This window comes from Carassius auratus, chromosome 42, assembly GCF_003368295.1.
Source record: "Carassius auratus strain Wakin chromosome 42, ASM336829v1, whole genome shotgun sequence".
Taxonomy (NCBI): domain Eukaryota; kingdom Metazoa; phylum Chordata; class Actinopteri; order Cypriniformes; family Cyprinidae; genus Carassius; species Carassius auratus.
This window is the reverse complement of record NC_039284.1, coordinates 2,641,468-2,655,220: the sequence shown is the minus strand read 5'-3', so window position 1 is coordinate 2,655,220 and position 13,753 is coordinate 2,641,468. Positions and strand designations below refer to the sequence as shown.

The following is a 13,753-nucleotide window of genomic DNA, read 5'->3' as shown; positions in this document are numbered from 1 at the left end:
TCATTTCCATCTTGGGTGTCCTGAGAATGAGAATATTTTCGACATATTTTAGTTTTAAATCAGTTCAGCACATAAAGCGATTTTCTCTTTGAAAATCTCAGATAAAACCACTAGAATCATACTTTTTGAAGCGTGTAAATAATTTTTATTTATATGCAGAGGTGGGTAGAGTACCCAAAAACTTTACTCAAGTAAAAGTAAAAGTTATTCTAGAAATATTTACTCAAGTAAAAGTAAAAGTACTAGTCTTGAATAGTTACTTGAGTAAGAGTAAAAGAGTATCGGATAAAAAATCTACTCAAGTAGTTAGTTACTAGTTACTTTGGGTCATATATACGGAGCCTATTTTTATTTAGATATATAGATAAAATGTATGTAATGTATGTGTGTGTGTGTGTGTAAATGTATATATTTCATCAGCCTTTACTCCAATTTATGTAATTTATTATAAAACCCTGTCTGTTTACTTAAGTAACAGAGATGTCATGCCATAACATATTTTTAATACAACTGACTTTATATTAAATGTGAATTTAACATTGAAAGTTAATGTGATATAAATATTGCTACTAATCTTTCATTGTTCAGAAAGAGAGCAAATAACATTTACATTATTAAAGATCATTTTCACTGACAGTCTAGAGTTCAATCACTCTCAGAAACTCCCATTAAAATCACTGAAACTGTTAACACTGTGAAATCAATATCTTAATTATAGATTCGTACACACATCTGCACTTTGTTGTTATTTACGAGAGAATTAGCCAGGAAGAGGTATTCAGTCAGTAAGCGAGTGAAGGAAGCACCGACATTTCAGCGATGACTCATCGGAACACCTCTGATTGGCCTGATTGCATTCAACAGAATCGTGTGTGATTGGTTATAATGCGCAGCGCTGTAAAAACGCATCTATCTGTGGCTCAGCGCCAGCAAGCGATCACAGATCTGAATTTAACAGCTGATGATATGACTCGCTGAACATACTCGTAACGGGGTGATTGTATTAAAATTAATAAAATCTTAATCGGCTATTTTTTGTCTTTTGGAAGATGCATTCAACTTGAATCCCCTCTGTTATAAGCCACACACGTACAACAAACTAATGTAACAGTGGTATCATGTAGTACTGTAATCGAATGTAGCCCAAGTTATTACCTGTTAAACAGTAGACAGCACACGCGTTCATCTAATAAGGATCTCCGTCGCAAGCAAATAATGGCATTTGCAGATTTGCTTTCAATTCAGTGCAGTTCCATAGCCCCGTTTTCAACGCTGCTGATCTTAAACGTTACAACTCTCTTGAGTGAACCGCTTCAGACGCTCAGCGCGTGCAGCAGGGAACTGAACGACTCATTCAAACTGATTCACGAACCAATTCACTCGTTTGCCAATTGGTTTGATCAAGCCTTTGAACAGAGTTGACTCCAAAGAATGAATCATTCGCGAATGGGCATCGCTCATTGTCCAGAGAAAAGTAGACGGCGCGTTTGGAATAAACTGAACCATTTATAACATTTATTGCATTAAGATAAAGTAACGAGAGGGGCGTCGGCAACAGTAACGAAGTAAAAGTACAGATTTTCCCCCAAAAATGTACTCAAGTAAGAGTATAAAGTACCCATCTTTAAATATACTCCGAAAAGTATTAGTTACCACGAAAAATTACTCAAGTAAATGTAACGAAGTAAATGTAACTCGTTACTACCCACCTCTGTTTATATGTTCACTGCAAATGTAGTTCTCCATAATCCACCACCCATGTCTGTTTAAGTCATACACTCGAGTTAAAATAGAGCAGAAAATCTCCCTTGTGGAACATTATGTTTTGATATTTTGAATTGAAGGTCAGAATAAGTCATCACCTCATCAAAGAATAAAATACAGTATGGTATTTCATATTTGTGTACATTACATTGTAAATCACAGACGTAAGGCATGATAAAAACAAGTTTGCATGTATAGAAAGGTTTCAGTTTGATTAAAACTGCTTGAGTTGGCTTTGTCATTCTTTCACACGGCTCCTCGTGCTTCTTGTCTGATTTAGGGTTTATGAGGGGATTGTTCAGGAGCTCTGGTCTAAATAGAAATGAAACGAAGTCCACATCAGGCTTCTTGAATCATGGCTGTCCATTGGGTTCTTGGTAATAATTCTCACTTACTGCTGAATCATCTCACCAAACGGACAGCCCTTGTGTTTATGTACCATCCCTGCCTGTGTCACGCTTTATATTCCTCTCAGTTTATCCTGAATTATCACAGAATTGGTGAAATCATTTTAAAATGAAAACAATTCAAATGAAATATTTTTTTGTTCAGTTTTGGTAGTTAAGGGTTAGTTTAGTCCGCTTCATGTGTTTTTCTCCTCTCCTTGTGATTCTGAGCTGCTCGTCATATTTTCCGCTCTGTGGTGTAAAATCCAGATGGCTTTAACTTCACTTTCCAGTCTCTCATGTGTTTGTTGCATGTCAGAGGTCAAACCAACTTGTTAGTCCGGTTCTTTGTTAGTATTTTTAAGGAATTGAGTAAATGTGTTTTTCCTTCATCTAGTGGTTTTTTCCTTTTTCAGAAGTTGACTCATGTTTCCTGGAGTATCTTCAGTTTTCTGTTGGTTTATTGTGTTTTAGTTTTGAAAGGCCCAGTGGTTGGTCCAGCTTCAGCTTTCCTCTGATTTAACTTACCGTCTTGATTTGGTGACATACTGGTAATGCTAGGGTTGGGTGCCAGGATGCCTGCGCGATCGATTGAAATATTTGTCCTGGTTCTCTGAAATCTACACAAGAAGCAAGGGTTTTTTTTAGCGGGGTTACAGCATTTAACTCTATAAACTGTACACGAATCTGCGATCGCCTGAGATCAGATTATCCACTTTTATTCTCATGAATCCAGAGTCCTGTATTTCCTAAACATATTTTATTAAATTGTGCAGGTTTATGTTGTCTGAGGACATTATATTACTCAGCAAATGCATTCAAGTAAATGTTTAATAGTCAACCCTGAATAGTGTTTAGTGTGTTGTTCTAAAGCAAAGCAAATCTTATATGGGGTTATAAATGCTATTTTGGTATTTAACTTGTTACTTGCATGAAAATAGCTAAGGTAGGGTGACCAAATGTGATATTTTCCCAGGAAATGTACTGGCCAGGATTTCTGTATTGCCTAAAATGGCTTTGGTTTCCTGTTTTCATACTTAATGGAGGTAATGCTCATTTGACCAATAACATGCAGACATTGTACGTAATCGACCAATCGTGGTGCGTGAGAAGGTGGGATCTACAGAGAACGGTCAAAGCGATGCAAATACATGTACATATTAGTGTTCGAGTTTTAATACGCCAACCAACCAACATCAGATCCAGCCAAATTAAGTCAAGAGTAGAGAGGACAAACCCACTTCAGATGATACTATTTACTAAAGACTGTGAAAAGGTGTGGACAGTTGTTTTTGTGGCTGATCTTATTGCACAGCATTTGTAGGAGTTTCCCTTTCAGATGCAAATGTATGAGGAGAGTATTAAAATGAATCATGCAAAATTATATCAACTGTAAAGTGAAGTCAGTTAACTGGTATTCACACCATTATTTAATGCCCCAAATAGCACCTGTGTTGTTAGAAGATAACACACGATGATTGATTATGGAAATGATCTGACCAGGGGGCGTATATAGGCTTATGTTTCATTTATTTATTTTTTATTTTTATTTGAAATGTTTCCAAATGTGTTAACTAGCCTGTATCTGAAAATATCTTGATTCTCAAATATGTGTAAGTATATGCAGTTTGTACCGTTATAGATTATATTATGTGATTAAAGTAGACTAATAGTGTAATCTATTAACTACACATAAAAACCCAACTTTTTACTTAGATATGGGTGTCATGCCATGAAATATTTTTTATACTTTATACTACAAAGACTTTGCAGTTAATGTGAATTGAATAATGATATTTGAAGTTATTCTAATTATAACACTTTCATTTTACAGCGAGCAAAGAACATTAAGATGATCAATTATCAATCCAGTCTAGCCAGAGGCACTCTCAAAAACTCCTGTTAAAATCACTGAAGGTGTTTTCACTGTGAAATGATCTTACTTGCATTCGTATGCACATTGTTGTTTCTGATGAGAGCAAAACACTGTTTCAGTGATCTCTGATGGGCCATTGTATTCATAAGCTCTTCAGAATCATGTGTGATTGGTAATAATGCACAGCACTGTATAAACATGTCTGTCAGCCAATGCAGATTTGAATTTAGCAGCTGATGCGTGCCGCACTTAACGATTGAATCACACCTGTGCGATTGGATCAAATATAAAAAATATAATTCTGCTATTTTTTGTCCTTTGGAAGCTCCCCCTCACTTTAAACTGGCATCATGACGCCTCTGGATCTGTGTCTGTGTTCTTTAGTTTGCTCATTGTCAGCATCTCCCTGCAGAACTTTGCCCTCACATTGGCACTTTTATGCTCTCCTGCTAATTTGGGCTGTTTAGTAAATCTGGCCCCATACAGTCTGATGGAGTGTTTGCTGGATAGTAATGCATGTGTTTTGAGGCTGTGCAGAGAAGGGGACCGTTTGAGATCAAGTGGAAAAACAGCTAATTGGATTTCTGAAAGCCATTAGTCTCTCGTTTAGGTGAGACAACAGCGTGCCAAGAAGACCGCAGCAGCACTGACCTTTTGATGACAAATAAAGCATTGCCTCCAGGCCTGATGTTTGCTAACAGCAGCTTTGTGACTGTAACTATGGCTCTTTGTTTTCTTATACAAGCGAACAGCCTCCCATATGCCAGTCCACAATGACTGTTGACAGGCTGAATTCGTGTGGATGCCGCCGTGTCCTCAGGCTTTGGCGTGAGTTTGTGAATTGATCTGGGTTTGGCTCTTGAAGGATTTGAAGATAGCTGTCTGTCTTAACTCTTTGTTTTTGTGATATTAGCTCTTTATTCAGAATGTGATTTTGCTCCATTTTTATATAATATCATAATTTTTCTGCTAAGTTTTCTCTCAAAACGAAAACAAGTGTCATTCGCAATGTATTCTATGCTCATACAATATGAATGCAAGAACAGCAACAGTTGCAACATGCAGCTTTTGTTTGTCTACTCAGTTCTCCAGTAATAGCTGTTTTAAATGAACTTGAGATTGGTCTGGCTCTAATTTTGCTCATCCCTCGGTAAACCAGAAAAGAGGGAAGCTACCGCTGTTTCAGCCATTGCTTTATACTGATTAAATATCCAACTCCGTGATCCATTGAAGGCCCATGTACGCACACCTCCCAATGATCTGAATGATTGAAGTATGATGGCTGATGAACTCTTAAATGCAGAGAGCCCCTTGCTGTCTGCTGATTTAGATGGCTTCCTTCTGTTTGGAAACAGAGCTCCTCGTAAGTCTCCATTGACAGTAGTAACTTACTGTTTTGCCACTCACATTTCAGAAGAGCATTTGTGTCCTAAATGCTCCTATATAAGCCCCAGCAGTTCTCAGTCCTTAACTATAGTCCTCTATTGACTGTTAAACCTGTTTCCCTGCTGGTGTTTAGATCAAGGAAGTTCATTGAATGTATTTGAAACAAACACCCAAGAACATTTGGAATTGCACAAATGAAAAGTAAGGTGAGCCAGGGCTCTTTTGTGTTCTTAATGCACATTTTAAGTGAACTGCACTGTGGTGTGAACCTGAAATAGTCTGGATTACATTTGGAAAATTCACATATAAGAAAAAATTCTGCTGCATGCATGGAATAGCACTAACCACGAACCAGCTATTCTTTCATCTGATTCCCAAAATAGAATCAGGTTACATGCTTCTGTTACTGCTAATGAGCACTTCATGTCAGAGGCAGTGTCTGGTCAAGATCCGTTTGAGAAGCATCACAAAACTGTGTTTACATTTTCAACTTCACTGAAAACTGAGGTCCTCAACTCTGGACCCCACATTTTATGCTTCACTCTTGAAAATCAAGGTTCTTATTGGCATTAATGGTTCAATGAGGAATCTTTAACATCTAAGGAATCTTTGCATTAGTTTTAGATTATTAAAATTAATATTAAAATGAAAAGTTTGTCTAAAAATAGGGTTTTAAGCTTGTCTGCTTTTGACCACTTCTAGAGGTTGAAGACGCTCATGTGGTCAAATGTGTTTAATGGCGACCAAAGACCACCTACTCGTAAGCATTAAGCATTACAAATGGATATTGTTTTCAGGAAGTGTAACAACACCTTGATTCAAGCTTCTCTATGTTCTGCCAAAACAGATTTTTATCTTTTTTTTTTTATGCAATTTTTTTTTTAATTTTTTTGCAATGAAATTGCTTTGAGCATTGGGTTTACAGTGAAGTGTATAGGGTTTGGAACAAACGGACAATCAAAGTATTGGTGTTAGTGTCAACGTGTGTTCTCAACTGCTGTCCACTCTTTATTTGACCTAGTTACCCTGCGGAGTCCACAATCTCTCAATGTCAATAAGGCAAAAAAGATAACTGTTGACTACTGCACATTCCTGCTGCTATCTAACAAGTGTGTGGAAATACTCCGAAACATCATGATTCAGGAGTTTAGCCTGTGTCACAGAAAATCTCTCCCAGAATTTAGAAATACCGTTCCTGATGTAGAAGACTCAACAACATCACTTAAATGGATAGTTCACCCAAAAATGAAAATTTGTTGTTAATTTACTCATCCTCAGGCCATCCAAGATGTATGTGAATTTTTTTTCTTCAGTAGATTAGTAAAGAAGATTATTATTTGGAACCGTGGTCCTTCATGGATCATAAGATGCAAGTCAGTGGCTACCAACATTGTGAGAGTCAAAAAGCATATCAGGGAACACACAATGAATAGCCATGGCCCTTGATGATATACTGAGGTCTTATGAAGAGAAATGACCAGTCTGTGCAAGAATCTGAACATTATTCATAACATTATTACTTGTAATCCGCAGCAAACGGGGATTTCCGATTCTTTTCCATGTCATTTCAGTAAATTGGTTTAATTTACTAGTTTTTTTTTTACATAATCATGCAATGAAGTATAGTGCTGCAATGACTCGTCGACGTCATCGATTACGTCGACTACAAAAATACGTCGACGTGCGTGAAATGCGTTGACGCGTCACACTGTTTGTTTACATCTCGCGTAATGGCATACTGGGAATGGAGAAAGTTGCATTCTATCACAAAAACAGAGACCACTATTATCAAAAGTATCGGAATACTTTAAACAGAGGACAAATTAAATGGCCCTTTGTTCTCTTCACAAAACCGATATGGACCACGGCAGCACAACTGCGATGCGCGAGCACCAAAGAGGAAAACATCTTGGCGCTCTCCGGTGTTACGGTTTAACTGGTTACCGTGTGATCTGGTGACCAACTTCCTGGTTCAGGTCTGATATTCTTGTGCTTGCGGTATTCTGGAAAGTTGAGATGTTTTTAAATCGATGCGGTGCGGACGCGCCTGAAAAAAACGAGCACGTCGCGACCACGTTGCTTCCATTAGGAGCGTGCTTATCGCGCGCCTACATTGGAAATAACGAACTTGAGCGCGCATAAGACGTGAAATGTGAACAGCCCATTAAAAGACGGCGCGCCGCGAGACAACAGTCACAAACCACTGAGCTACCCAGAATCAGCTCCAGATCTCTGGAAACCAAGCTAAACCATAGCAGAACCCTGACTACATTTTATGGTTTGTGATGCTAAAGAATATTTCATGACGTCTCAGACAACTGTAAATTTATGGCTACTGTGGTTTAATCATAAACTCATATTTACCATAGTAAAATAATTTTCTTTGCTTCTTTATTATTTTATACTGTAAAAACTTGTGTATAAAGGTTGAAATATTATATTAGAAGTTGTACTTATATATATTTTTTTTTTGGAAAGTTATACAAAGGATTCATTAGCTAATTAAAAGAACATTAGATTAATTATTTATTGTAATACAAATAATCGTTAGATTATTCGACTAATCGAAAAAATAATCGTTAGATTAGTTGACAGAAAAAAAAATCGTTAGTTGCAGCTCTAATGAAGTAATGTATATGCAATTGTGTTATTAAAGTACCAAATAATAATGTGAAATAATGTTAATTTGTAACTTGTCCAAAGAGAATTAAAAAGTGTTAAATCTTAAATCAACTCACCTTTTTACATAAACAATAAGAAACCATAAAAACGGTTCAAAATAATAATTTGTTTATAAACCCGTGTTCACTTTGGACCGTTTGCCTGAGGCTCTGGATTACAGGTAGTAATGTAATAAATGATGTTCAGTTTCTTGCGCAGACTGAACGTTTTGCTTCATAAGACCATTACTTCATTTCTTCATAAGTGTTGAAGCAGCCATGTCAGGGAGATGCTGTGTATTTCTAGGCTGAAAGCAAAAGCACTTTTATTTGTTCTTCCAAAAGTAGAGTTCATGCTTGAACTGGTGGTAAAACTAAGGACATTTTTAACTGTCTTATGACTCCTTTAACACAAGTCGATGTTTTATCCACAGTCCAATCAGCAACTGATGGATAAAAGCCCCAGACAATGTTTTTTGTTGAAAAGCCATTTCACACAGAAGTGTGTCACAAATCATAGTAAAGTCAGTCAAAACTATGCAACTAAAGCTACTTTTAAACAATAGGTATTGTGAAAAGCACTATGCAAAAGCTTTGAGTCTCCAGGTCACATAGAGTATAAAGAGGTCCTGTTATATGTTGACTGTCTCAATGTCTCTCGTCAGAGTCGAGAGTCCCCTGCTATCACCCAGCCTGTGCCATCAGCTACAATGAGTGCCAAATCAGCCCTCAACAAGGCCATCTTTATTCCCAACGATGAGAGGCTGCTGGCAGCCGTGCAGGTGAAGAGGAGGACGAAGAAGAAGATCCCGTTTTTAGCTACAGGAGGCCCTGGTGACTACACCACGTTCATTTGCTTATCAGGTAAAGTCTTCCCTCATTAGTGCTGTTTCTCCATCACTGCTGCTCGTGTTTAGGGTTAGTGATTTGATCAGATTCCCAGCACTAAATATTCAACCGTGGCATGTAAGTTCTCCAACACCTTTGAGATACAGGCATGAATAATTCCTCAAATTATGTTTAATCATAATTGGTACTTCATACTTGACTAAAGGGTTGCATACGTTTTTTTTAGTATAATGGAGAAACTTTAAATTTTGTATTAATATTTAATGTGAACCACCCATACCAATCTTTGTTGATTCTGATTTTCTTTCTAAAAATTATAATTGACAGCATATACAGTACAAACAAAACAGATGTCATTTCATCTCTCACATCAAATTCTTACATCGTTTCAGATAATTCAATTAGAATAAGAAACTGTTTTTAACATTCAAATGAAATCAGCAACTACAAATTCCGTCTTTCCACTGCAGTGGAAACAGAAGCTGCGTCTGAAGTGACATTAGATGTATTTATACAGACTGTTTGATGAAGCTGAGAGGTGCCATGAATGCATTTACACCCGTAATTGCAAATGCATAAATAATTTTAAAAGATTAATGTCTTAAATAATTTTTTTTAATTTTGTTGGGAAAAATGCAATGGTACTTTTAAATATGAAACCAAACCATCAGTAGGTGGTGTTTTAATGTAGTTTTAACGAATGAGTCATTTAGTCGTTCATTTAGTAATGAGGCAAGTGTCTTGACTGAATGACTCACTGAATCATTGACTCACTCGAATCAGTCAAGAACAAAACACTGCTGTGCTGCTGGGAGACACACAACAGTTCTGCTGTGGCTGTAGACTGGGACTATTTTCGTTTGTGAAATTGAGCAAAAATGTCACTATTGTGTCAAAAATTTAATTTTAACTTCTTGTTTATCAAACTACTATTTTATAAAATCAGTGTCACACTGCAATCTCGCTGATATTCAGGGAAACATCTTGGTTGTTAAATGTTGCTTACCTATATCATATATTATAAATATATATATATATATATATATATATATATATATATATATATATATATATATATATATTTTCTACTGCAGTATGCATCTATAACTTTCTGTGTGTGCTGTTGCACTCAGGTGTTTTGAGTTTCTCTCTCTCTCTCTCTCTCTCTCTCTGCTGCTCAAGCCTCATCTGGCATGATATAAATACATTGTCTTCATTTACACTGAATGTCATAAATTCAGAATTATTCTCAAGCTAACATTTTTGGTGGGCAAGTTTCAGCGCTTAAGTATCAGCTGATATTTAATGTGCATCTTGTCAGTAATTCCGTTTCTGTAATCAGTGGTAAATTGCTACACAGAGCCGTTGTTCACAAGCTGTGCAAAACATACACAAAATATGATCATGGTTTGGCACAGCTTGTCAGTGAACAACGGCTCTGTGGAATAAATACTGCTCCAAATGAAATCACGCACGTGTAGAGATTTACCACTGATTACAGAACCGGCATTACTGACAACATGCACATCATACATTACCGTATTTTCTGGACTATAAGTTGCACTTTTATTTTATTTATATCTGTTCCTGTGACATAGTCAGGTGCGACTTATTTATCAAAATTAATTTGATATGAACCGAGAGAAATGAACAAATAGAAAACATCAATGTCTACAGCCACGAAAGGCTGGAGACGGTAATGTTTTCTCTTGGTTCTAAATAAATGCGACTTATAGTCCAGTGCGACTTATATATGTTTTTTTCCTCTTTTGCAACTTATACTCAGGTGCGACTTATAGTCCGAAAAATACCGTGCATCCCTAATTTTTGTTATTGACACTTTAATCAGGCTTCTTGTCAGGTCATGCAAGTGAAATTCTGTCTCACTTGCCCCTTTAAAAATCTACTTTCCCCAGAGGAGCAATAATCGAGCCTTGTGGTTCCCCCACAGTTTACTTTGGCCCTACATGTTCTACAGATGACACTTTGTGTCTTCTTCACTCATAGTGAAGAACCTCCAAGCTGACGACAAGTTCACATCCGGATGTGAGCGTAGGTGTGATGTCAAAATGGACCGCCTCGGATTCAGGAGACCAGTCATCATTCTGGGAGGGTCATGTGTAAAATCAGCTAATTCCGGTCCCTGGTTGGTCGATCGGTGCATCCCTACCCATAATCATTATTTATGGATGTGAGTCAGACGTTTACTTTAGTGGGCAGTTGTTGTCCAGAATGAGCTGCTAAGTGGACCAGACTTTACAGCTATAATCAGAAGTGTGCGTCTGCGAGACTGTCTGCTTGTGATTGATAACACCTGTGTTCCTGAACTCTCTGTGATCCACATGAGGAAACCACGATGAGTGTGAGGCAACCGTGAGTCAAGTGGAGGCGTTTCCTCCCTGCCGCTCTCCTTCCAACTGTGAATCATGGTGGAAGGAATAGATCTTGTCGGTGTGCTGGAGCGCCTCAGGGACTTGACTGCTCGCCAACTCACACCGCATCAGGAAACACTTCTGAAGAACATCAGTGTGTGTGTGTGTGTGTGTGTGTGTGTGTGTGTGCGTGTGTGTGTGTGTTTCTGTGAACTCCGATTCGAAGGAAGTTGGATAAGTCCAGAAACATCTGAAGACAGTCCTGACCTCACTACAATGGAAATGAAGCACTAATATCAGGTAAAGGCAAGGAGATGAGACCTCTTGAGATTATGGGATATCAGCATCATTAATACAATTATTTCACTATGGTTTATTGCTTTTTTGAATGTAATAAAAAATTTTTTTTAAATTAATGGAATTAATTAATAATAATTTGGATAAACCCAAGTAGTATTATAGTCAAGCAGATTGTAAAAATTATTTTTCTAAATTGTTGTAAATAAAGATTCTTTGAGTAGGTTTTTCAAGAAAATAGTACTTTACATGTTTAATTCAGTGTTACTTGCTGTTTCTTAATTTAATTATTTGTTTAATTTACTAGCAATTTCTTTGTGGAAGCCAGTTTCCACTGCTGAGGTAATTGTGGCTTTTTATCTCACAATTTGTACTTTTTTCCTTGTATATATCTTGCTTTTCTGACTTTTTTGATGATTGATCCAAAATATGGCAGACCCGCATTACTGCCCAATCCTATTGAAATAACACTTCTGTACCACAATTGAAGAACATGAACATGTGAAGCAGTCCACATGTTCGCAGACAGGCTGAGAACGTCATCATACACAATCAAATAAACATCACAAGCTGTGAGGCACATGGTTTTCTCTAGTGTCAGATGGTGACGGTTCCTTGACTTCCTTGTTTAATCAGTTTGACTAATCTAGCTGATAACCAGGTTGTTGAACAAGTCACATTTTCTACATGGTCGTCTACACTAAGCCGGTAGTGCAACTCTAGGAATTGAAAGTATTTAAGAAGCTCTGAGAGGAAGGTTATTTTAATTGGCAGAAATGCAGTAAAGAATGAGTTTCACCTTCATTTGCGATCAGCTGCTTGTGAATTATTATTTTATTTGTGAGTCACCAGGGATTTTCTAGTTTTGCCCAGACTTCACTAAAATGATAAACATCTCTGCAGAAACTGAAATCAGCAGCCGCCATCACATGGGTTTGGCTCTTAACATCCAATAGGCTCGTGTCTCCAGGAGGAAGTGCTGCTTTTTCACAGTTTCTGCGTGTCGTGTGGTTCTTCACCACATGTACATCACATCTTAGTCATCAGCTCATGCTCGTGCTGACCTACACTGTAAAAACTGAAACTGCTCATTTTCCCTTTTTGAGTCTCAAATACAAAAAAATGCTCTTTTCTTGAAACTACTTAAGTCATTGTCAGACCAACAAAATTACCTCAAATTTTGCCCCAACTAGTAAAACACAGTTGTCTGAACAAAGAATTTCATATTGTTAAAATGTTAAGGCTTTGTGAGTTCCAGGCATGCATTGCAGCATGAAGTTACCATTATAGCATTATTGTTTTGCTCTTTGCTGACTTCATTTAACGTTTTTTTTTTTTTTTTTTTTTTTTATTGTTTTATCATTATTTTTAGTTATTTGTTGTACTGTGATGTAAAGAGCTCATCCTTTTAACTTGTTTTGGTTGTCACCGTTCTTGAGGTTTGTGTGTCTGGTTTTGAGGCCTAGGGCCCTGTCTTGCACCAAGCACAATTGACTTTGTACACCAACGCATGTGTCATTCCTATTTTGCACCCGCGCAAAGCGCGCTTTTCCCTCCACAGAAGCACGTCGCTAAACTAGTGAATGAACTTGCGCTCCCTGGGCGGTTCAGCGCAAAAAAGCTGGCGTGTTCCGGCGCAAACAATCCCTGGTGCTATTTTGCTGTCCCATTAAACAATTGCGCCACTGACCAGAAAAAACCTAGTCTAAAGTCAGTGGCGCGTTGCGCGTTGTTCATTATGCTATTTTTAGGGCGCATGCTTGACCATAATGTATAGCGTGCACAACGCGCATACACTTTGCTCATGTAATCTACACAGATGCAACAGTTATTTTTGCAAATCATAAATTGTTACACTAAAAAAATATTAACACATGAGATGACGGAAATCATTGTGGTGTGCCACGAAGATGTGAAAAAATAGGCATAAATCTAGCTTACAAATTATTCAGGCTTATTGTAGTAATTAAGGATCAGACCTGTTTGCCCAATAGTGGCAAGACATATATGTATATAAGGACATCTGACAAATTGTGGCTATTTCCTCTCACGCCTGTTTAACTGACGCTATTTTGGGTGGGTTTCTCCCATCCCCATACAACACAACTTCTCTGTCTTTCACTGCTCTTACAAGAACATCAGTCTCCTCGGCTGTGAACCGCT

The 13,753-nt window shown here is 37.5% G+C and overlaps 1 protein-coding gene across 1 annotated transcript in view; it reads left to right on the top strand.

Moving 5' to 3' along the window:
- LOC113060417 (syntaxin-binding protein 6-like) overlaps positions 1–13,753 on the top strand; it is a 39,604-nt gene that overhangs the window by 1,966 nt on the left and 23,885 nt on the right. Inside the window, exon 2 of the mRNA XM_026229316.1 lies at positions 8,738–8,936. Coding sequence (XP_026085101.1) covers positions 8,783–8,936 — 154 coding nt within the window. The 5' untranslated portion in view covers positions 8,738–8,782. The remainder of the gene's footprint in view (positions 1–8,737; positions 8,937–13,753) is intronic.